At 40.5% G+C, this 23,012-nt stretch overlaps 1 protein-coding gene and 1 pseudogene across 1 annotated transcript; both read left to right on the top strand.

Moving 5' to 3' along the window:
* Positions 1–1,116: 1,116 nt before the first annotated feature.
* On the top strand, positions 1,117–18,797 carry LOC100954283 (lysozyme-like protein 1). The gene is given in 5 exon segments (XM_012803307.2): positions 1,117–1,154; positions 3,950–4,113; positions 4,672–4,830; positions 16,823–16,901; positions 18,553–18,797. Coding segments are annotated over 5 exon segments (522 nt in total). The 3' UTR covers positions 18,635–18,797.
* Positions 18,798–20,259: 1,462 nt separating this feature from the next.
* LOC100953970 lies at positions 20,260–20,791 on the top strand (annotated as a pseudogene).
* Positions 20,792–23,012: the final 2,221 nt, after the last annotated feature.

The following is a 23,012-nucleotide window of genomic DNA, read 5'->3' as shown; positions in this document are numbered from 1 at the left end:
TTAGATAACACAGTGTGCCAGCCAGGCAGTAGGAAATCAGCCTCATCTTCCAGATAGAAGCTTAGGTGCAAGGCAGTTTGAAAATATCAAGTGAAATTACAAAATTATACTTTTTGACCTAAAAATTACATTTCCAGGAATTTCCTCCAAGATATTCTTGCAAAGGTACAGATGACATATTTATAAAATTATTAATTATGTTTATAATAGAAGACTTCGATAATGTAAATGCACATCAATATGGAATCGGCTGAATAAGTTACATTATTACAGTGCAGCTAGACAGTTATATCTGCAGTGTAACAATGAATAAACTAAAAGTAGATTTCAACAAAACCTTCACATTACTGGCAGATGAAATAAGAAAACGATGATCCGTTATGTGCAACCAACAATAAGCTTGTACATAGATCTACATATCCCAGTGAGAATTAATTTCAATCGTGTCATTATATCTGAACATACAAATTAATAGACCTTGAAGCCAGGCCTTCAATTACTGGTTCATAAAGTATTAAATCACACTTTCCAAAAATAATACTATCCTACCTATTTCACTAAAAATATTTTATTACTGACAATTGAATGATAGCAAAAAAAAAAAAAAAAATGAGGTGCTGTGAATAAAATGTTGAGATGTTAATTTCATCCCTATCTCATCCATTTTTAAACTTCGGTTTTGTGAATGTTTATAATTTATATAACATATTGGCCCAGAAGCCCAAGAGTGGGTTTGTAATTTAATATATACCTGCTGGGTCTATGTGCTTTTCTTTCTTTAATGATGCACTTTGTTACAATGTTTGGGGACTGCTGCTGTAAAGAAGAGCTCTCCCTTGGATGGAGGCCCTGGCCAAGTTGTATAGTCGGAGAATTGTCAAAGGGAAGAAGGAAAAAGAGAGGTAAGGAAGGCCCAGAATGTCGTCATCCCCGGCTTCAGAGCGTGAGAGTGCAGTCTATTACAGCCTTAGGTCCACAGAAGTAGAATTCTAGCATCTCTAGGCAGTTGGAAACAAAGGAATTAAGAATTCTTCTTTCTCGAAGGCTCCAAAGGAAGGCTCTTGAGCTAGGAAAGGTTGGCTCGTGCCTTGTAAGAATCAGACATGGCTTCACGGGATGAAGGAAGCTGGTGTGAGCTGCTAGTCACTGACTGAGTAAGTACAGCAGTGTTTCTTCCACATAACCACCTGAGAAATCATTTGGTGGGGGAAGGCATCCGAAAAGTGCCTTTTCAACAAGACCTAAATGATTCTGATGAAGCCACCTGTCCCAAAGACCCAGCAAGGGCAACCCTCGGCTTGAAGGATGGTAGAACATTATGTTCAGGGCTTACCATTGCCCTGGGGTTTTGTTTTGACTGAAGACCAGTAAGATTCTGAGACAAGGGATACAAACCTGCTTTATTTGTGAGCTCTGCTCCTTGGACCACATTTGTTTGCCTCTCAGTGCCTACCACAATGCTGTACACCAGGGGCAGGCATGATTTTTCTGTAAAGGGCCATATAATAATACAACAGGCTTTGTGGTCTATACCGTCTCTAACACAACTACTGAGTTCTGCCCCTATAGTGGAAAAGCAGCCACAACTATTATGCTTCAGACGGAGATAGCTGTGCTTCAGTGAATCTTTAGTTACAGAAGCAGGCCTAGTTTGCAGACTCTTGCTATTCACATGTGTATAATCTACATGTCCCGTATGAAACGCAGTCCAATGCCTTATTGCTTAGTTACTTTAAAGCCCACATCGTGACTCCCTACTTTGGCCCTGCTGAATACTCAGCCCTATTTTTTTTTTTTAATTTCAGATTAATATGAGGATACAATGTTTAGGTTACATTGTTTTCATTGCTAAGGTAGAGTTCAAGTTGTAGCTGAGCCCTTCCCCTAGGGGGCGTGCTGAACACCCTCACACTGTGCACAGTAGGTGAGATCCTGCCCATCACCCTGCCACCTCCTCGTTCCCCTTTCCCTTCTCTCCCCTCCCTCTCACTCGAATACACTTGTGTTTTTCTTTCACATGGGTGCGTAGTTCTTCATATATGGGTTTCCTGTTAGAATTGAGTATATTGGATGCTTGCTTTTTCCATTCTCATGATACTTTACTAAGAAGAATGTGTTTCAGCTGCATCCAGGCTAGGAATCTGCCAGAGGGCTGATAACTAGAATCTACAGAGAACATAGCCCTATTTTTTAGCCTACCCTTTCAATGGGAGAAAAGCTAATCCCAGGGAAAGAAACTAATAACTTGAGAAATTACTAGGCAAGTGCAGAAAATGATACTGGAGGAAAATTACGTCTGAATGTCAGGTTCAGTATCCTAAGCAATAATCAGAAATGTCATTTCACTCCATCTCAGCAAAGTCGTGCCATTAGGGAAGACATATTATTTCAAGAGAAGGAGAGAGTGCGGCAAACCGGTAACCAACAAGAGGTCGTGCCCTTGATTCCACTCCGATTTTAAATAATTCAGTGGGGAGTCTCTTTCTGACCCCTCTACACCCCTTACCCATGCTTTCTTCTCCCCTCTTGCTCTCCAGTCAGCTGCCAGGATTTTAGGACACCCCACCAGAAATGTAGTGGGGAGCTCAGAAAAACACTGCACTTGGAAGAAAAAAAGACTGATATTTTGGAAGCAATACTCCCACATTTGGAAATGTATCAAGCTAAGAGAATGAGAAAATGATGAGATCCTTATTCTTCTCCCTTTGATACGCCCCCAACCATAAATATTAAAGTTGCTCATACAAGGCCACCTGTATTTCATCTCTGCCTGAAATAAGGGTGCTGATTTCCCACATACAGTTGACCCTTGGACAATGCAAGGTTGTAGATGCCCCAGTCCCCATGTGGTTGAAAATTCACTTACAACTTTTGACTCTCCAGAAACTTAAGGAATGGCATATTGTTGACGGGGAGCCATACCAATAGTAAAAATTGTCCATTAGCAGGTATTTCATCTGTTGCATGCATTGTATACCATATTCTTACAGTAAAATAATCTAGAGAAAAATGTTACTAAGAAAATCATGGCTTGCCGCCCATAGCACAGTGGTTATGGAACCTGCCACAAACACGGAGGCTGACGGGTTCAAACCCAGCCCAGGCCACCTAAACAACAGTGACAGCTACAACAATAACAAAAAATAGCCAGGCATTGTGGCAGGCACCTGTAAGTCCTGGCTACTTGAGAGGCTGAGGCGTGAGAATTGCTTGAGCCTAAGAATGTGAGGTTGCTGTGAGCTATGATGCTCCAGCACTCTACTGAGGGTGACAAAGTGAGAGTCTGTCTCAAAAAAAAGAAAATCATAAGGAAGAGAAAATATTTACTGTTCGTTAAGTGGAAAGGGGTTGTCATGAAAGTCCTCACTGTCTCCATGTTAAGAGCTGAGGAAGAAGAAGAGGAAGATCAAGGGTTGGTCTTGCTGTCTCGGGCGTAGCAGAGGCAGAACAGGTGGAAGGGATGAAGGAGGGGCAGGCAAGCTCTGGGCAACTTTCATTGAAAAAAAGTCTATGTATAAATGGACCCGTGCTGTGCAAACATGTTGTTCACGGGTCAACTATATAGGGAACGTTTTACCCTTTAGATTCTATTTCTTCAATTCAGAGTTAAGCTGAGAATCCTAAAAGGGCGCCTGGGGTTTCCACTTGGACGTCAATAAAGAAGGGTTAATTTCCCAGGAGTGCAGTGTTGAGATAGAAGTAACATTGAAAAAACATGGAGGAAAGGGCTTGCAATCTAATTCCCCGTCTGCACTTTCTTTCTTTTTCCCCCCCGGATGCTGGTTCTAACTGACTAAAAGGCCCAGGCAACACCTAGGCAGGGCGGTCCACAAAAACAGCTGCCCGATTTTGGAGTTTCCATCAGCAACAGACAACCTCTGAGGGTAAAAGCAAGATTGTCTTCGTGTAAAATCAAAATTGTCTGACCTGGTCTCCCAATCTTTGACAGGTTCTGCCTCCACCAGGCTTCAGGGATGAAGGCTGCGGGCATTTTTGCCCTGATTGGCTGCCTGGTCACAAGTACGGAGTCCAAACTCTACACTCGCTGCAAACTGGCACAAATATTTGCAAGGGCCGGCCTGGACAATTATGCAGGCTTTAGCCTTGGAAACTGTGAGAGCTTTGTTTGTTTTTTCTTTCTTCCTGCACTCTCTCTGTCTTTGACCTGACCTCTGAGATAGTGAAGGTCCCAGCTACCCGCTCTTCTGTTTGCTCCAGCTTTTCCAGGCTCTTGACTGCCCTCCCTTAAGTCCCCCCCCACCAAGGGATGGTTGCTGGGACAGGCACATACCGTCCTCAACTGCTGTTCTCTGAGCCTCTTTCTATAGAGGCTGCCCTGCCCCTCACCTCCTTATTCCTGAAATCCTGTAAACCAGTGAGGGAAAGGGAAAAGAATGTCACCCCTGCTGTCATCGTCAGGGGGAGGACCTGGCTTTTGGTGGTAGCCTAGACTCGGCCACTGACCAGGGGTACAGCTTCAGGTGTGCCATCCCAGCCTTCCAAGGCCCCCAGCAGATGTGCCACCCTCCCTGCCCCACCCCAGGGCTTGTTGGGATGAGAGAATTAAGTAACCGTGGATGAGAAACTCCCCCCCCACCCCAGCCTTAAGAACTGTCTTATAGAAAACAGTGCAATTCCTCTCCCAGCACTCCTGGCTTCTCCCCTCTCTAGGGATCTGCATGGCATATTATGAGAGCGGCTACAACACCACGGCTGAGACTATCCTGGAAGATGGAAGTATCGACTACGGCATCTTTCAGATAAACAGTTACACGTGGTGCAGATACGCAAAGCTGCAGGAGAAGAACCACTGCCACGTTGCCTGTTCAGGTACACTTTTGATTTGCCAAGGATGCCATCCTCGGGGACAAAGGCAAGAAAGCTGATAATGGGATATCGGTTCATTTTCTGCTTTAACTAAGATTTGGCATTCAGATTTGCAAATAGGTCTATTCTACACGAATGAATGATTCACTTGTTCTCCAACGAGCTGTTTAAGGTCCTATGTGCTACTCGTCAAAAAGTGACGTATTGTCTCTAGGATGGTTTTTATTAAACTCTCCACCAAAACAGGGAGGGGGCCCAATGTTACCTTTACTGCCTTTCCATGTATAGAGAAATTTGATATCTTCAGTAAGCAGGAGGAAGCCTCCTCCCAGGAACAACTCACTCAAAGGCTGTAGTTTGGGCTTCTTTGTGCAGAATGAGCCAAATGAATACACTGTACGCTTCTTTAGCAGTAGAACGTAAGCTAGAATCCACTTCCACCGCTTCTTGTACTTTGGCCATTTAAGAAATAAATGTATACACAGCGTTGAGGATACACCCAACATGAATTCTGCTTTGTGAACCTTTTTATGCAATGAGGAAAGACACTATGTACTTCTGTGAAGTGCAATAAATGACTATACACGGGTGTGGATGGAAGCAGTGAGCTTCAGAGGAAATGATAGTATTCATAAAACCATGGCGGGGGGGTTCTGTAAACACAGTGGTATTTGACCTCAGACTTGAAAGATGTCTCTAAGACGTGGGTAGAGATGGAGAAAAGTCATTGCAGGCAAGAAGAGCAGCAGAAGCCAAGAGGTCATGTGAGAAGGCATGGGGCAAGGACAGGGAGCACTGAGATGTTTGTTTTATCTACAACAAAGAGGATGTGATGAGGAATCCCTGGACATGTGGTTGGAAAGGCTGCCTACTATCTGAGCATTGCCTTGAAAGCCAGTCTAAGGAGCTTTTGGTGATGTTTGCCTGCAATAGGGAGCCAGGGAGGGTCAGTAAGACTAATCTGCCAGCATGGTCTGGAATAGATTAAAGAAGAGAACATCGAATTGTTGACGTCAGAGACAAAAAGACCTGAACAGTGGTCATGGTTGGGGACATGGAGAAGTGGAGATGAAAATAAGTGATACTGAACAGGTGGAGGGATGGAGCTCAGTAAATGACTGTCTCGTTTGAGTTAACTCTAGAGTATAAGACCCTTGAAGGCAGGGAATTTTGTCTATTTCATTCATTGATTTCAGTGTCTAGACTGGTGCCTAGACACCACTCTAGTGGCATTTGTAGGCACTCAGCAAATATTTATTAAATAAATAGATGGAAGGAATGAGGAAGAAGGGCGAAGTCAGAGAGTCATAAAATATTCTCTGGAAAATTCCTTGGGAGCAAGAAGTAAACTGTGCTTCAATTTCTCTTTGTCATGTATGGTAGTCCTCTCTTGTCGAAGGGGCATATAATCCAAAACCCCCAGTGGATGCTTGAAGCTGTGGATAGCCCTGAATCCTATGTGTTGCCTATACACATATATTTATGATAAAGTTTGGTTTATAAGTTAGGCACAGTGAGATATTAACAATAATGACTAATAATAAAATACAGTAATTATAACAATGTACTGTAATAAAAGTTATGTGTATAGGTCTCTCCCTCTCTTTCTCTCTCTAAATATGTTATATTAGTAAAAATGACTCCCTGTGGTTGACCAAGCATGACTGAAACCACAGAAAGTGAAAACAGATAAGTCGGAACTATAGTACAAGATAATCAGTATTTATGTTTGACTGTGAGTAATTGAATAATATGTTAATTGATCTAGTACATTTTTCCAATCCTTACATTAATGCAGAATGGTCACTACCTCCTGAGGCAGAGCTCCCTGTTGTTAATTAGTCCTTAGCTTAGAACATTCTTCTGTTAGGCCAAATCTACCTCCTCATGGCTCTCTAGTTTTTCATTCTGTATCTATGCAAAACAAATTTGCTTTCTTTTAAACATAGAAACTTATGAACTGTTTGCAAATGATTCATAAGTATTTTTCATCTGTGAGCTAAAACATTCAGTATCTTTGTCTCTCTACAGGTATGACTAGAATCCTTACTTAGTCTGATCATGTTAGTATTCCCTAAGAGCTTACCAATGGGGGCTTTCAATTAAATATGGTGATTGGACCCATGCATTTAACTCCACAGCAGGCTTGGCAATGGCCCTCCAGAGTGTCCATTCTCTAATCTCTGAAATCTATGAGTATTTTGCCTTATGTGGCAAAAATGACTTTGCAGATGTGATGAAGCGTCTGAATCTTGAGAGGGGGGAGATTATCCAAGGTGATATGGGTGGGCCCAATCCAATCACATGAGTCCTTTAAAGCAGAGAGTCTTGCCCCACTATGATCAGAGAGAGATCTGATGACCGAAGGAGGTAAGATTCAAATGTGGGAGAAACTCGACCCACCACTGCTGGCTCTGAAGAGGATGTAGGAATGTTAAGTGGCCCACAGAAGCTGGGAATGGCCCTCCACTCTCAGCCAGCAAGCAACAGGGATTTCAGTCCTACAACCACAAGGAACAGGAATTCTGCCAGGACCCAAGTAAGTGGGGAAATGGATCACCTCCCAGAGCCTCCAGAAAAAACAAACAACTTGCCAACACCTTGACTTTGTCTGGGTGAATTCTATGTCACTCTTCTGACCCACAGAACTGTAGGAAATTTTTGTGTTTTTTAAGCCACTGAGTTTATGGTAATTTGTTATGGCAGCAACAGAAAACTAATACACCTCTCCTCTGTCTTGATATCCTATTAATGTAATAGTAAAGAGATTTAAGAATAAATAAGATAAAAAAAGGTATAAATCCAAAAAGACAAGATAAATGAAAGAAGAAACAGTGACAAAATTAAAAAAAAATTAGAAGCTAGAAGCAGGAAGCAAGTGGTGACTGAGTTAGTGATTAGAGAAATCTGAATCCTAAGTAAACAGTGGGAAAGCCAAGACCCTACCATGAAAACTCCAAAAGACTCAGAAGTTAGTAGCATCAGCTACTTCTGGAAACTGGAGTGGAAGTAGGTTGAAAGCAGGAGGATCCATCAAAATTCCTGTTAAAGAGCAGTTAAACTATCAATATCCTTCCTTACTGCACTCACCTATTGACTATCCCATTCCAACCCCAGCAGAATACTAGGACTTCATCCTCTAAACATAGTGAAGTGGAAATCTTACAACTCAAAGACCTCAACAACCTTTGAGTGTGAGAGCTCCAAATGAAAAAATTGAGTTAAAATTTCCCTAGTATTAGTCAAATCCTAGAATGATGACAGCCAGGCTAGACTCTTGAGATGAAAATATTTTCTTCTAGGGAATCTGTCCAGATGAAAAGGAAATAACTAAAAGTTCTGGATGGAACTCCCCAGTGAACAACACTGCTCAAGTCTTTCTATAGTGAGGGTCACAGTTGAAAAATTTCCCCTCTGCATACAGAGCTTTCATCAGCTTCTTAATGACCTTCTCTTAAATAGGTACAGATAGCCAAGGGCCACCATACTTCAGAGGAGTGTCACTGAAATTAAAAAAAAGATAAAAACAAACAGAAAAACTTGTTGAAAACAGAGATTATACAGTTTTCAATTGAATTGAAAACTTCAAATAAATAAAATATTAATGTCTTCAGACAGACAAGAGAAGATGTATTGAAGAAATAAAACAAGAAGCTTTTTAAAAGAAAGAGAGATAAAGGGGAAGGAAGGAAGGGAGGGAGGGAGGGAGAAGGAGAGGGAGGGAAGAAAGAAGGCTTTAGAAAAATAAAAATAAAATAAAAGCCTTTAGAAAATAAAAATATGGTAGCAGAGTCCAAGCACAATGGCTCAAACCTATATCCCAGCATTTGGGAAGGTTGCGGTGAGAAGATTATTTGAGGCCAGGAGTTTGAGGCCAGCCTGCTAGGCAACAATGAGACCCCATCTCTAAAACAAAAATAGCCAAGTGTGGTGGCAGATGCCTGTCATCCCTTCTTCTTAGGAGGCTGAGGCAGGAAGATCCATTTGAGCCCAAGAGTTTGAGGTTACAGTGAGCTATGATGACACCTCTTCACCCTAGCCTTGTGAAAGAGTGAAACCCTGTCTAAAAAAAAAAAAATTATGGCAGAAACAGGAAATTCAATAAATTAATTGGAAGATAACATTGAGGAAGTCTTTTAAAAGCAGAATGAAAGAATGAGATAGATGAAAATAGAAGAAATAAGCATAAAAAAACAAATGGACATGAAAGGATACAAGTTTCAGCAGGAGAGAAGAGAAACAATAGATAATATAAAATCTTTTTTTAAAAAAGTTCAACCAAAAGACGTGATTCCAATTTTTATAGTTCATCACATGAGCAGAACGGTGGTCTCCCCTCTTATCTGCAGGTTTTTTTACTGTTATTTAAATTACCCATAATTGATTGTGATCCAAAGATATTAAATGGTAAATCCAGAAATAAAATATTCATAACTTTAAATTGCATGCCATTCTGAATAATGTGTTGAAATCTCACAATGCCCTGCTGCATCCTACCCAGGATACGAATAATTCCATTGTTCAGTATATCCACACTCTATGCTCTACCTTTCCCTTAGTTACCTAGTATCTATTTTGATTATCAAATTGAAGAAATATAGTAGATATAGGGTCTGGTACTATCTGTGGTTTCAGGACTCTCCGGGGGGTCTTGGAATCATCCCCCATAGATAAGGAGAAACTACTTCACAACAAATTAATGTGGACTCACACTGAGGCACATCCTTATAAAATTTCAGAACAATAGACACCGAATACATGACAAACTTCTGTGAGATAAAAACAATAAACATGTACTATACAAAAGTTCAAGTATCAGAGTGACATCAGACTTCTCAACCACAAACTGGACGCTGGAAGGAAATGGAACAATGCTTCCAAAAATTCTGAGGAAAAATTGTTTCCAATCAACAATTCTGTACTAACCTAATTATAAGTTCATTTTGAGAGTAGAATGAATACATTTTTAGACAAACAAATTGTTAAAATTTTTGCCTTGTATGCTATAAAGAATCCTAGCTGTAAAATGTAGTAAATGCAAAACTGGGTAATTTGAAGACAATTTTAATAAAGGGGCTACCTAACAAAAGCATAATTTGATCATAGGAAAGCCATGGAGGGATAATAAAGAGAAGAATTATGAACAGCAGGTCATTACCACCCCCTGCCCTAAAGAGGGATGAAAAGAATCATGACCAACATTTATATACAAAGAGTCTGCCAGGAGAAGACTTCCTTGTGGGACCTGTGACCTCCCTTCAAGAGCTAGAGCTCATGCTGAGTGACCCACCAGGAAAAAGAAGCTGAAGAAATATATATCCCAACCTCACTGTGCTTCCTCCCTTCCTTTCCTGCTGGTGCTCACTTCCATTAAACCCTGCTAGAAGTCAAGGACAATAGCACCCACTGATGCCATCTATGGGCCTATCTCCTGATGCTCAGCTCATGGCCAAGAAGATAGACAGTGGATATGTAGATGCAAAGAGAAGGTACCCAGCAGTCACCATGCATCCTATTCACAACACCATGGGACAAGTGCTCCATTGAAAGGATAAACCAAGAAATAGGAAGACACAGTTCCAGAAAACAAAGGATTCAATAAGAAAGACAAAGAGAATGACTAGCATAACTATGAGGGATAATCCTAGGATGAACTTTTATTATGGATTTCTAATTATATCTCAATGTGGTTAGAGAATGGTCTCCATCTTTAAAATTCTTTAACCTTGTTTTATAGCATAGCACATGTGTCCTATGGCAAATGTGCACTTGAAAAGCATGTTTACTTTATAGTTAGTGGATGAATGTTCTCTAAATGACTATTATATCCTTACTGATTTTCTTGTTTGTTCTATCATACAGTGAGAATGACATACTAAAACTTGCAATATCGTTATAGTTTTGTCTATTTCTCCTCTCAGTCTTGTCAGTTTTAATAATATGTTATTAAGTACATACTCATTGAGAATTATTATGTCTTCATGATGAATTGACCCTTTTATTACTGGAGTCACTGTTTCTCCTAAACTCTGGTTCTACATCTTATCCAGAAATCCCCTTTGGTTAAGAGTAACATAGGCACACTGGCATTCATTCTTCTGGGATGTATTTGCAATGGTGTTTTTCTTTCCTTTCTTTTAACCATTTGTGTCTTTATATTATTTTTGCTTTTTTGAGATGGAGTCTCACTTTGTCACCCTTGGTAAAGTGCCTTGGCGTCATATCTCACAGCAATCTCGAACTCTTGGGTTCAAGTGATTCTTTTGCCTCAGCCCCTGAGTAGCTGGGACTACAGGCGTCACCATAACATCCGAATATTTTTAGAAACAGGGTCTCCATCTTGCTCAGGTTGGTCTCAAGCCCCTGAGCTCAGGCGATCCACCCACGTTAGCCTCCCAGAGTGGTAAGACTACAGGTGTGAGCCACCACACCCAGCCTGTGTGTCTTTATATTTAAAGTGACTTTCTTAGAAGTAACAAATACATGTTACATTTACATCAATTATGACAATCACTGTTTTTCAATTCAAGTGATTACTACATCAAAGGTCAGCAAATGTCTCCTAAGGGGTCATATAGTAAACATTTTAGACTTTGCAGGTCAGGTAGTTTTTATTACAACTATTCAACCATGACATGATAGAAAGAAGCCATAGAAAATATGTAAATGAATGGGCCTGGTTGTGTTCCAATAAAACTTTATTTATAAAACAGGAAGTTGTCCTGTGGGCTATCATTTGCTGAACCCTTAGTTAGACCATTTACATTTAAGGTAAATTTGGATGGCTAGCTTTAAATCCCATCTTGCCATTTCGTTTTCTATTTGTGCCATCTCTTTTTGGTTCCATTTTTCCCCCAGCATTCTGTTTTACTATCTTATTACTGATACCTCTATTTTGTTTTTAGTAGTTACTCTAACCATCATTATCACATTCTACCTTCAAATAATACACCACTTAATATATATCATAGAAGTTTTGTGATAGTGTACTTCAACTTTCCCCGTCATCCTTTGTGATATGTTGTCATCCATTTTAACTTCTACACGTTACATACTTCAGGATGCATTTTTATTCTTTTTGCTTTAACCAATTAAATTTTTAAATGAAGAAAAATATTTCATTATGTTTATCACATATTTACTACTTCCAATACTCTTCATTCTTTTGGTGGATTCACTGACCAGGCAGTTAAGTGATACTATTTTCTTTCAGCCTGAAGAACTTCCTCTCTTTCTCTCTCTTTCTCTCTGGAATAGCTAACTACTAGCAAGCATTTAGTTTGGCTTTTGAAGGATATTTTCCCTATGCATAAAATTCTAGGCTAATAGTTGTTTTCTTTTCAAGTTGTTAAAGATGTTCCATCGTCTTCAAGCTTGCCTTGTGTACAGTTGGAAATCAGTGCTTTTCTTATCTTTGTTCCCTGCATGTAATGTGTCTTTTTTCCTCTAGCTGCTTTTGAGATTTTCTCTTCATCATTCATTTTCAGCAATTTGATTATGTGTGGGGTGTCTGTGTTTATCTTACTTGGTATTCATTCACATTTTGGATCCCTGAGTTTATACCTATCATTAAATTTGGAAAAATTTTAGTCATTCATTCTTCAAATACTTTTTCTTTTACTTTTTCTTCAAATACTTTTTCTCTTCTCTGCCATGTTTCTAATGGCATATGTTATTGATGTTATCTTACAGGCCACAGAGGTTCTTCATATCTTTAGTCTATTTCCCTCTCTCCTTTTTTATTTTCAATAGTTTCCATTGCTGTATCTTCAAATTCATTGGTTTTTTTTTCCCCCTGAACTTTCTAATCTATTAAACTCAAGTAACTGGAAGTTTCATTTCAGATACTAGATTTTTTTATTCAGTATTGGGTAGTTTTTTAATCTTTCATTTAATCTTTCTTTTATTTCACAACAAAATTTTATTTTGTGTTTTTCTTTAAGTCCTTTAGGCATGCTCTTTGAACTTTGTTAGGGAAGTTCTAGAGTAGTCTGTCTAGTAAGACCACTTTAGTCTACTATATACTATCAAAGCATTACTCATCTAGTGCCTCTTCTGAATGTCCTAGGGGTTCACCAAGATCTTCTCTTTGGCAACCAAATGTTTCCCAGTCCTGTGTGGGCTCTGTAATTGTCCAGCTTAGTTATTATCTGCTTAGCCTCATGGAGTTTTACATTTTGCACGCCCAGGTTGGCCCTCAGCCAAAGATTTGGGAGAACTCCTATGCAAATTTCTGGTGCTCTTCCTATGGGCAGCTCCTACTTCTTAGATATTCTTCTCCACAAATTCCAGCTGCATTAGGCCTCTAAGGTCTGTCTCTTGCCCTACCAGGGTTCTACCTCAAGAGGAAGTTTCCTCTGGACAGGAAGTCATGGCAATCGTAAGGCTTATCACATTTATTTTCTATAAAGGACGGTGATCCTGCACTACCAGTTTCCCAGTAGAAAATAACTTTTTTTTTTTTTGAGACAGAATCTCACTTTGTCACCCTTGGTAGAGTCCCATGGCATCATAGCTCACAACAATGTCAAACTCTTGTGCTCCAGCAATCCTCTCTTGCTTCAGCCTCCCAAGTAGCTGGTACTATAGGTACCCGCCACAATGCCTAGCTATTTTTAGAGACAGGGGTCTTTCTCTTACTCAGGCTTCTCTCCAACCTATGAGCTCAAGCAATCCACCCACCCAGCCTACCAGAATGCTAAGATTACAGGCATCAGCCACCACTCCAGGCCCTTGAAAATAACCTCTTTATATATTCTGTCCAGTTTTCTAGTTTTTTATGGCAAAATCTGTTACCCCATCATGACATGCTTGCCTTTACATACAGTTTTCTAATTTAACATTGTTCAATTTTGTTCCAATTAAGGGAGTTTGGAGCAATTGTCTATCTTGTCTTGTCTGCAAGATGATAATGGATTGTATGAAATTAGAGTGTCTGACAGGTCATGGTTAGAGGTAAAGGGCACACATATCTGTTTTCTCATCATAAAGAGCAGGATATAGTCAAGGAGTGCTTTGAAATAGAAAAACAGGATGTTGGTTTTATATCCTAATCACCCCTCCCTCAGCCTCAGGCCAGAGAATCTTTCATCATGAACAAGGTCATTTGTATCATAGAAGTGGGGACCTTTGTCATGGAAGCAAGTTAGCATGCTTTTAATCTTTGTTAGGGAAGTTCTAGAGTATTCTGAATAGTAAGACCACTTACCACTCATCTACTGCCTCTTTTGAATGTCCTAGGGGTATGTTAATAAAGAATATGTATAATATACACACATGTCATGCCCTTCTTGTGAAACCAATGTCCCCACTCCTCATTCCAAATCGTATTCCTAAAATTCCTGCCTACCTTTCCCAAACTATTGCAACTGAAGTTTTTAAAAACATTTACATATATAAAGCATATACACACACATATACATACACACATACATACATAGATACGCATGTACCCCATGATCAAAACTCCTGGCATAATGCAATCTTTGTTTTCAGCACAGGCTTCATTAAAATAAGACACATTTGAGGAAAAGGTGATTCCTGGCTTTTCTATCTGGTCTAGTTTACTTATATTAGTCTTATTGCTCATCAGCCAAGTATCTGATGAGCTGAATTTTGTCACTTTAAAGAGAAGGAGATGTGATTCTTTTTTTTTTAAAGTTATTTATTTATTTATTTATTTTATTAAGTCATAAACACATAGATCATGTATACAGTGATGCCTTTATGGGGTACAATGTGCTGATTTTTAATTAGGAATGCTTACATCAAACTAGTTAATACAGCTTTCACCTCATTTATTGTGTGAAGACATTATCTATGCAAGCTAATACGTTCCTTTTGGGAAGTAGTTTGAAGAGATGTAATTCTTGGGGACAGTAGCTGTCTTTTAGTTGAGAAGCGGGAGATGCCAGCGAGAGACAGAGCCACTTTGACGCAGAACTAGCAAACTAAAGTAAGAACTGTGGCTCTTTTTGTGTAGAAGATTGCTATTTTGTTAGACGAGGAAGAATAAACTATTATGTTGAATAATGCTTTGCTGTTCAACATAACCCTTTCCTTATTCATGTTTGACTGGACAGACTTGTCTATTTAAAGTAAATTGGGCAGAAACAATTACTGGCACGAATCCTCATTAAAAAAACGTGCGCTCTGTTTGATCTTATTTCTGCCTCTCTGCTGCCCCTCGGTGGCTGTTTCTTGTAACAGCTCCTCGTTGCGCGAAGGTCTTTATTTCCCAGCCCCCACCTTCCTTGCTCTATTCTCCCGGAGCAAATTCGGTCATGCCCAAGGAGCACTTTCAAAACATCTCAATTATGCAACAAAATGCTCTAACAAAGTCGGAGGCAGATGAAGAACTTCACACGGCGTTCACTTCCTGGCTCTGCGTCTCCTAATCCTCCCAGGAATCCTTAAGTGGCATCTCTGGCCTAGCAAACGGTCTTGCCCCAAATACAAAACTTGCTCTTTTGTGTATAAGCCTGGAATGTGCTCCAATCCGGGAATAATAGATGCGCTCTGCTTCTTCCTTGCCATGTATAATCCTCATCCTTCCCACCCCATGAGATGTCACTGACCTTACTTGCCCCAGAAAATGTGCCCAGCCACTTCCAAACACAAAGTTTATCAAGCACTTATGCACCCAGACTAAAATGGTCCTAATTGGAACATATATCAGTTACCAAACACTTGAGTTTGGATAACCTCATAGATTAATTACTTGAAAAATTAATATTTCTGTTTTTATTATCAACTTTATTAGCATAAAGCATTAGCATAAGCAGGAATCTTTGCTTAACTGGCTTCTGTTGGAAGAAGGAGGCAGAAGGTGAGGGGACTTAAGCTCTAGGTTGATAAATAGAAATGATATCAGTGGTTTGGATTTTCCTGTCCTTGATTGGTGGTTGGGGCAGTCATGGAGATAGAGCTCCTAGAACCCCCACCCCCCAAGGGAAGACATGTCACCCCAGCGGTACTGGGGTGATGAGCAGACAGTCTCCCTGCCACCACCTCCAGGGTCTGCCTCAGCTGCAGAGAACGCCTCACCTAAAGACCCTTCTGGGGTAGCCCACACTGAGTGAACACCAAGCAAGGAAGTGGGATATGGATCTGACGATCTGGGCCCAACTTGGACAACACTAATGGGGTAGTAGTCCCTCCCCTCATGGCTGGTGGGCTGAGGAATTGTTGGGCCTGTCTCCCAAATGGACATCCCCATCTGTCTGTTCAAATCCTGCCTTCTCCCCATTTCTTTCACAGGTGTGAATCTTTCATAAGTATCTTGTACCCCAAATCCGTTTCAGCACCTGCTCCTGGAGTACCTAACTTGTAACCACAGTGATATTGGATATATGTTATATTTATTCACCCTTTTCTGTTGTGTTTGTGGTGAGAGGGTCACTTCCGGGCAAGCAGGAAGGAATACTGATATCACTTAATACATTTCAGTCAAAAGACAGGTCATGTCCAAAGCAACAGAAAAAGTAATAAAGACAAAGACTGACAAATTTGCCTTAAAACTTAAAAATCTATGCATATGAAACACAGCTCAGACAAAAATGTTTTACAAAGGCACATACTGGAAAACAACAATAAACAAACATTAATATTCATTAACCTATAAATAGATCTTATATGTCAAACTAACCCAAATAGAGAAAAGACTACAGTCGCCTGTCTTATGCGCATATATCCTTGGAACATAAAAAACATTGTCTCATTGTGTCTTCTCTAAACATATTTCCAAAAACCTTACAGGACTGGGCTATTGCTCTGGAACTTTAGGAGTTCAAAGTGAGGATGTTTTTGAAACAAAATTATTTCATAATATTTGCGAAGAAGCTCAGAATGAGAATAGCTCTGTAGAGCATGTCAGTTTTTTCAACCTTCTGCTTCCAAAAACAGTGAGAAAAATGAGGAAAACCTAATTTCAGCCCCTCCCCCCCGCCCCAATAGCAAAAACTCAGCTAACCCTTATACCTCCTGTCTTTTACAGCCTTGGTCACTGATGACCTCACGGATGCGATTATTTGTGCCAAGAAAATTGTTAAAGAGACGCAAGGGATGAACTATTGGTAAGAGTCTTTCTTTAGGAGACTTTGGCTGGCCTGGGGAAAAGTATCTCTTCATCATGGCAACAGTGGCTGCAGAGTTGTCTATTGATTTGAACATGACTTTGTCTACATTTTTTTTTATGAAACAGAGTTTCACTTTGTCACCCTCAGTGGAGTGCTATGGGGTCATAGCTCACAGTAACCTCAAACTATTGGGCTTTAGTGATCCTCTTACCTCAGCCTCCCAAGTAGCTGAGACTATAGGTGCCCACCACAACACCCAATTATATTTATATTTTTTTAGAGATGAGATCTCACTCTTGCTCAGGCTGGTCCTGAACTCCTGAAGCTTAAGCAATCCACCCACTTGGCCTCCCAGAGTGGTAGGATTACAGGCGTGAGCTACCACGCCCAGCCATCCATATCAGTGTGTGGGTGTGCAGTGAACTAGTTGTAGCAGGGATTAGAAGACTTGGGATTGAGTCAGGATAATTTGCAATTGTTTTTCATGTGAAGTTGTCCCAAACCATGGAGAGAGGGGTACTTTCTAATGCTAATTGGAAAGGATTCATCGAGTCAATATACCAGAAGGAATAAAAAATTGAGTTTGCTCTAGATTTGGATAAGATTTTGAGGGCTACACCAACATTTTGTGGGGAATGAGGTCAAGCAGGAGTGAGAGAAAAATAACCATGTCTGTTATATCAGTGGTCCCCAATATTTTTAGCACCAGGAACCAGTTTCACAGGAGATTATTTTTTCATAGACTGTGAGGAGGTGATTTCAGGATGATTCGAGTGCACTACATCTTCTCCTTAGATAATCAGGCATTAGATTCTTATAAGGAGCACACAACCTAGATCCCTCACATGCCCAGTTTACAGTAGGGTTCATGCTCCTACGAGAATCAGATGCTGTTGCTGATCTGACGGGAGATGGAGCTCAGGCAGTGATGTGAGTGATGGGGAACGGCTGTAAAAGCAAATGAAGCTGCACTTGCTCACTTGCCACTCACTTCCTGCTGTGCAGCCCAGCTCCTAATCCTTGGGTCACTACAAAACTGTTGAGACAGACTGTGTTATAGTCTGTTATTTTACTTCCAAGAAACACAATCAACAGCAACTTTTCTGATTCACTCATGCAAATTTCAACTTGCTCAGCTCATGAGTATTTCTGGGAAGGCTTCACATGGATTTTACATTTCTTGATTTGTGTGTATATCAAAATGTTCATAATGACCCATGTAAGCCACAGTCTAGTACCAATCTTTGGCCTGGGGGTTGGGGACCACAGTGTTACATGATGACGCTGGAGCACGGGACATTGCTCAGCTGATACTCAGGGCTGTCTCTGTTACTAAGCTTCTAGTGATTGTTGCTAAACAAGCCACCCACTTGGAGAACCCAAAGTTTCAGAGATGTGGGTACTTAATTAAATGACACATGCTTATAAAAATTTTTACTTGTTGCTGAAGTTACTAATGATTAGCAGAAAACTGGAAAGAGAAAAGTCTTCACAGGGAAAAAGGGTGGACTCCTTGGATCTCAGAAGCAGATGATTATTAACTCTGGGCACAGTTGGTTATTTTGATTAATTATTTATAGGTTTTGAAGCTAAGAACACCAGATTGTCATGCTTCTTTCTATTGTTCCTGCTTCCCTTTCCTCCTTAGGCAAGGCTGGAAGAAGCACTGTGAGGGCAAAGATCTGTCTGAGTGGAAAAAAGGATGTGATGTTTCACGAGGTGCATCTTGACCCAGTGTGCTTTGCGACAACCCCCTACGATTTGTAATGAAGTTCTAAATGCTTCTGCCATCTTGCCTCTTTCCTCCCACTATTCCTTCTCAAAGTTGGAGGGGGAAAGCTATGTTATATTTTTAAAGCAATAAATATTTCCATTTAAGTGTCTTCACCCTGACTTGGTTTCAGTGATGTCACAGTAGCATCATGTTCAGACATGAAAAACACCTCCAAAAGGTTGGATCCCTGGAAGGAACAGACTCCCATCGTCATTGTAAGGAGCCTCCCACCTTCCTTGTAAGGAGTCCTGGCTCCTGGGGCCCTGAAATGATTGTTCATTCAGAAATAAGACTCCTTGACTTGGGAGTATCATTGCCAACCCCGTCCTAGTGCATAAGAGCCATTCTTCTCCCAGATGACACACAGTACTCCCTCAGCTCAACATAGCCAGAGAGGATATTCCTTCTTCCTTATGGGGATAAACAGATGAAATGGCAGCTCTCCCTCTCAGCATCCAGAGTTCCCCATGTTATTACAATATCCATTTAAATTAAACTTATCCAATTTGAAAACCACACATACATCCTCATGACAATGTTATTTGCACCCTTAGACCTGCAGAGTTCATTAGCAGCGGTCTTCAACCTTTTCAACACCAGTGATTGGTTTCATGGAAGACAACTTTTCCATAGACTGGGAGCATGGGGTGGTGGGGCTGGATATGATAAGAGGTGTAGCTCGGGTGGTGGTGCAAGTGATGGGAAGCAGCTGTAAATACAGGCGAAGCTTCACTCCCAGCTATGTACACCCAGTTCCTAACAGGCCAAGACTGGTACCAATCTATAGCCCAAGGGTTGGAGACTGCAGATCTAAAGAAGTCTGATTACATGCACAGTGGGGCTAAATATCTCAGACCCAAAGAAATATTCCCAGGATTCTCCTTGCAGGGATGGCTCCTCCACTGGTCCTCAGGGTGGGCAGCCCTCCTGTTTTTTGCTGGGCTGCTTCTCATTTACTGTCCATATGGCTCTGTCCTGCTGGGGCAGGAGTTGGTTGAAGCTGCCCTGTTCTAAATTTAGTGACAGTAGAAGGCTCAGGTTGAATACAGTCTCATCTAGGAAGGACACTAAATTGAGATTCCTTGGAGAAATGGTGATGCCAATAAAGAATTCTCCGGAGGGAGGGACAAGATGTCTGACTAGAAGCAGCTTTCATCCAACAAAAAGGAGAAAAGTTGGACTGAAGTGAACTTGAAGAGGTTGAAGTTGGGGAGTTGAACACCAGGAGAACAAATCAAGATGCAGTAAGTCTCCCACTTAAAATAAAGTCTCCACTGATCAAACTGTGGGATATCATGACAGCACCTACACCTAATTAATTAAATTCTCTCACTGTCCATTTTCCAGGCTTTATTATTGGATCTTTTCATGCCCACTGGCTTCAATTGCATCCAGAGGCTTTAAAAAATCTCAACTGCTACTTGTCAATAAATAAGCAAACAAATGTTTTATATATTTCCTTTTTTCATTTTAAATATTTCTAAACAAACACACGATCCTAGGACAATTTGACAGGCAGTATAAAGCACATGAAAAAAGTTTTTAAAAACCCATGTAAGAATTGAAAAATAATTCTATGAGATGGCCGAAGAAATTTTTAAAAAGATAGAATCGCTTCCTTTCCATTCTGACACCACCACCAAGATACAGATTTTCATAAAAACCTTTACAGGGAAGAACATCATCCTTGAGGTTTAACCCTCGGTTATGATAGAAAATGTAAAGATCAAGAACCAGAATGTGGAGGGAATTTCTCCTGAACAGCAAAGACTCATTTTTGCTGGAAGGAACTGGAAGATGGACATACTTTGTCTGATTACCACATTCAAAAGGAGTCCACTCTTCATTTTGTGTTAAGACTTCGTGGTGGTACTTAAGAAAAGAAAGAAGATGTCTTATACCACTCCCAAGAAGAATAAGCATAAGAGAAAGAAAGTTCAGCTGGATGTCCTGAAATACTATAAGGTGGGTGAGTGGTAAAATAGGCCCCCTTCTTTGAGAGTGTCTTTCAGATGAGTGTGGTGCTAGAGTTTTTATGGGAAGCCACTTTGATAGACATTATTAAGGCAAATGTTATCTAACTTATTGCTTCAATAAACCAGAAGACAAGTAATTATATGTGAGTTAATAAAAGACATGGACTAAAAAAAAAATTAAAAATGTAGAATCCATTAAGCTGAACTAAGTCAATAACCTGTGTGTGTAGCAGCCCATAAATATATCTTTTTCATTATTCTTATCCTGTTATCCATGTGCCTTGCAGTCCCCATTCTTAGCAAAACTCCTACTTTATTAAAACCAATGGCACCAATTGACAAGTTAAGATGGCATGAACCTGGTGCCATTCAAAATCTAGAAGAAAGATTTTAAAAGAACAGAACAGGGAAAAAAAAAAAAAAACTATTCCAAAGATGAGTGCTCTGAAATGCAAGGTGACAGGAAGTTGGCCGGCTCTGCAATCTGATTGATCTCTCTTTTTACAAAATGCATACATTTCCTAATTCTGCAATCCTACTGTTTCCCTCCCCTAATGTTTTATTTATTTAGTATTTCTAAAAATAATCATTTAGGATGCAAAAATGCATTTTCCTGGATAATTTTTGGTGATGGATGCCTTCAGAAACTCAAGAGGAAACAACTACTTCTGTTCTTGGGTTAATTTTATTTAACAATAGTACATTAAAATAACAAAAGGGAATATTTATATATATTTATATTCCCTTTTACAGTTTCTAAGACATTTTGGAAACAGATTTTCATTCTTCTTCATCTGCAAGTTGCCAGATGCACTGAGCAGACAGTTGGATGTTAGGATATGAAGACTGTCAGATGTGAGCTTGTATCCTTTCTTTGGGGACACAGACCTCACTGACTCTTAGAATCCCATCCCCAAAGCATCTGTGCCTTTGTACCCTAACTGTTCCTTCCTCTCATTCATCAACACTTCCGGTCTTATCCGCCATTTTCCCTTGATGCCATTGTACCATTTCCCCTAGAGTTTGGTTTTCCCAAACTTGAAAGATTATGCCACTTCCCTGCCCTGTGTAGCCCATTCACGCCTGGCCCAACCAACTTGAACCTCTCTTCTCTTCCAACCCCCAAAGATCTTTCCTCTGAACTCAGGGCTGCTGCCTGCCATAGGATTAGGTCACCGGGGTCTGTAAGCTGCTTGAGGGCTAGACCATGTCTTTTGCTTCTATATTTTCCACAATCCCTTTCACAGTGCTAAGCCCTTAGTTATTTAAGAAATATCTGATGTTGTTTGGGGGTTCCATGGGACACACATGGAATCATAGACTATAAATAAGGAATATAAATAAGATCCTTGCACTTAGAACACTTTCGTTTTCAATTCAGGTTCACGTTCATTATTTCATACGCTCTTCACAATAGCTTTGGAACATGGGGTAACGTGGTCTTCATTTCATACAAGTCATTGAGTTACAGAAAAGCTAAATATCTCCCCAGGGCTCATAGTGCAACAGCAAGGAATCCAGGAGAATTCCACTGCCCTCAAGGAATCTGTAGAACTCAGTAAGAGGATATGTCCTAGTTCTTTTGGGAACCCCACTCTCCTGTGTTCAACCCCACAATTTCCTTGAGTACTTCAAATATGGCACAAGCCTTAGCCATAAGCCCCCCGCCCCCCGAACAATCTGTGAGGACAATTCAACCTCTTCAAGGTGAATTAAAAAATATATAAAGAGTTAATTAGGAGGGGCCTAGAGAGATTTATTTTGCATCCCCAAAATGGAAGGTAAATGCTCTAGATTACCAGTCCCCAACCTTTTTGACACCAGAGACTGGTTTTATAGAAGACAACTTTTCCACAGACCAGGGAGTGGTGGGGGAGCACATGGTTTCTGGATGATTCAAGGGTATTCCAATTCCCATGCATTTTATTTCTATTACTGTTGCATTGTAATATATCATAAAATAATTACACAACTCAGCAGATTCAGTAGGAGCCCTGAAATGGTTTTCCTGCAACCAGACAGCCCCATCTGGGGGTGATGGGAGACAGTGACAGAGGAAACTTCCCTCACTTCCCTGCCCGGCACCTCAGGCTGTGTGGCCCAGCTCCTAACAAGCTATGGATGGGTACAGGGCCAGGGTCCCAAAGTTGGGAACCACAGGTCTAGATATCTAAAACTGGAAACTCATAATACACAGGTATCCCTTTTCCCAACTAGACACAAAGTATTATTATTATTATTATTATTTGCAGTTTTTGGCCGGGGCCAGGTTTCAACCCACCACCTCCCGTATAGGGGGCCGATGCCCTACTCCTTTGAGCCACAGGTACTGCCTACATTTTTTTTTTTTTTTTTTTT

The sequence above is a fragment of the Otolemur garnettii genome, unplaced genomic scaffold (assembly GCF_000181295.1).
Source record: "Otolemur garnettii isolate 467f Iridium unplaced genomic scaffold, OtoGar3 scaffold00019, whole genome shotgun sequence".
Classification (NCBI taxonomy): domain Eukaryota; kingdom Metazoa; phylum Chordata; class Mammalia; order Primates; family Galagidae; genus Otolemur; species Otolemur garnettii.
The sequence above is the reverse complement of the archived record's forward strand: the minus strand, read 5'-3'. Positions and strand labels throughout refer to the sequence as shown.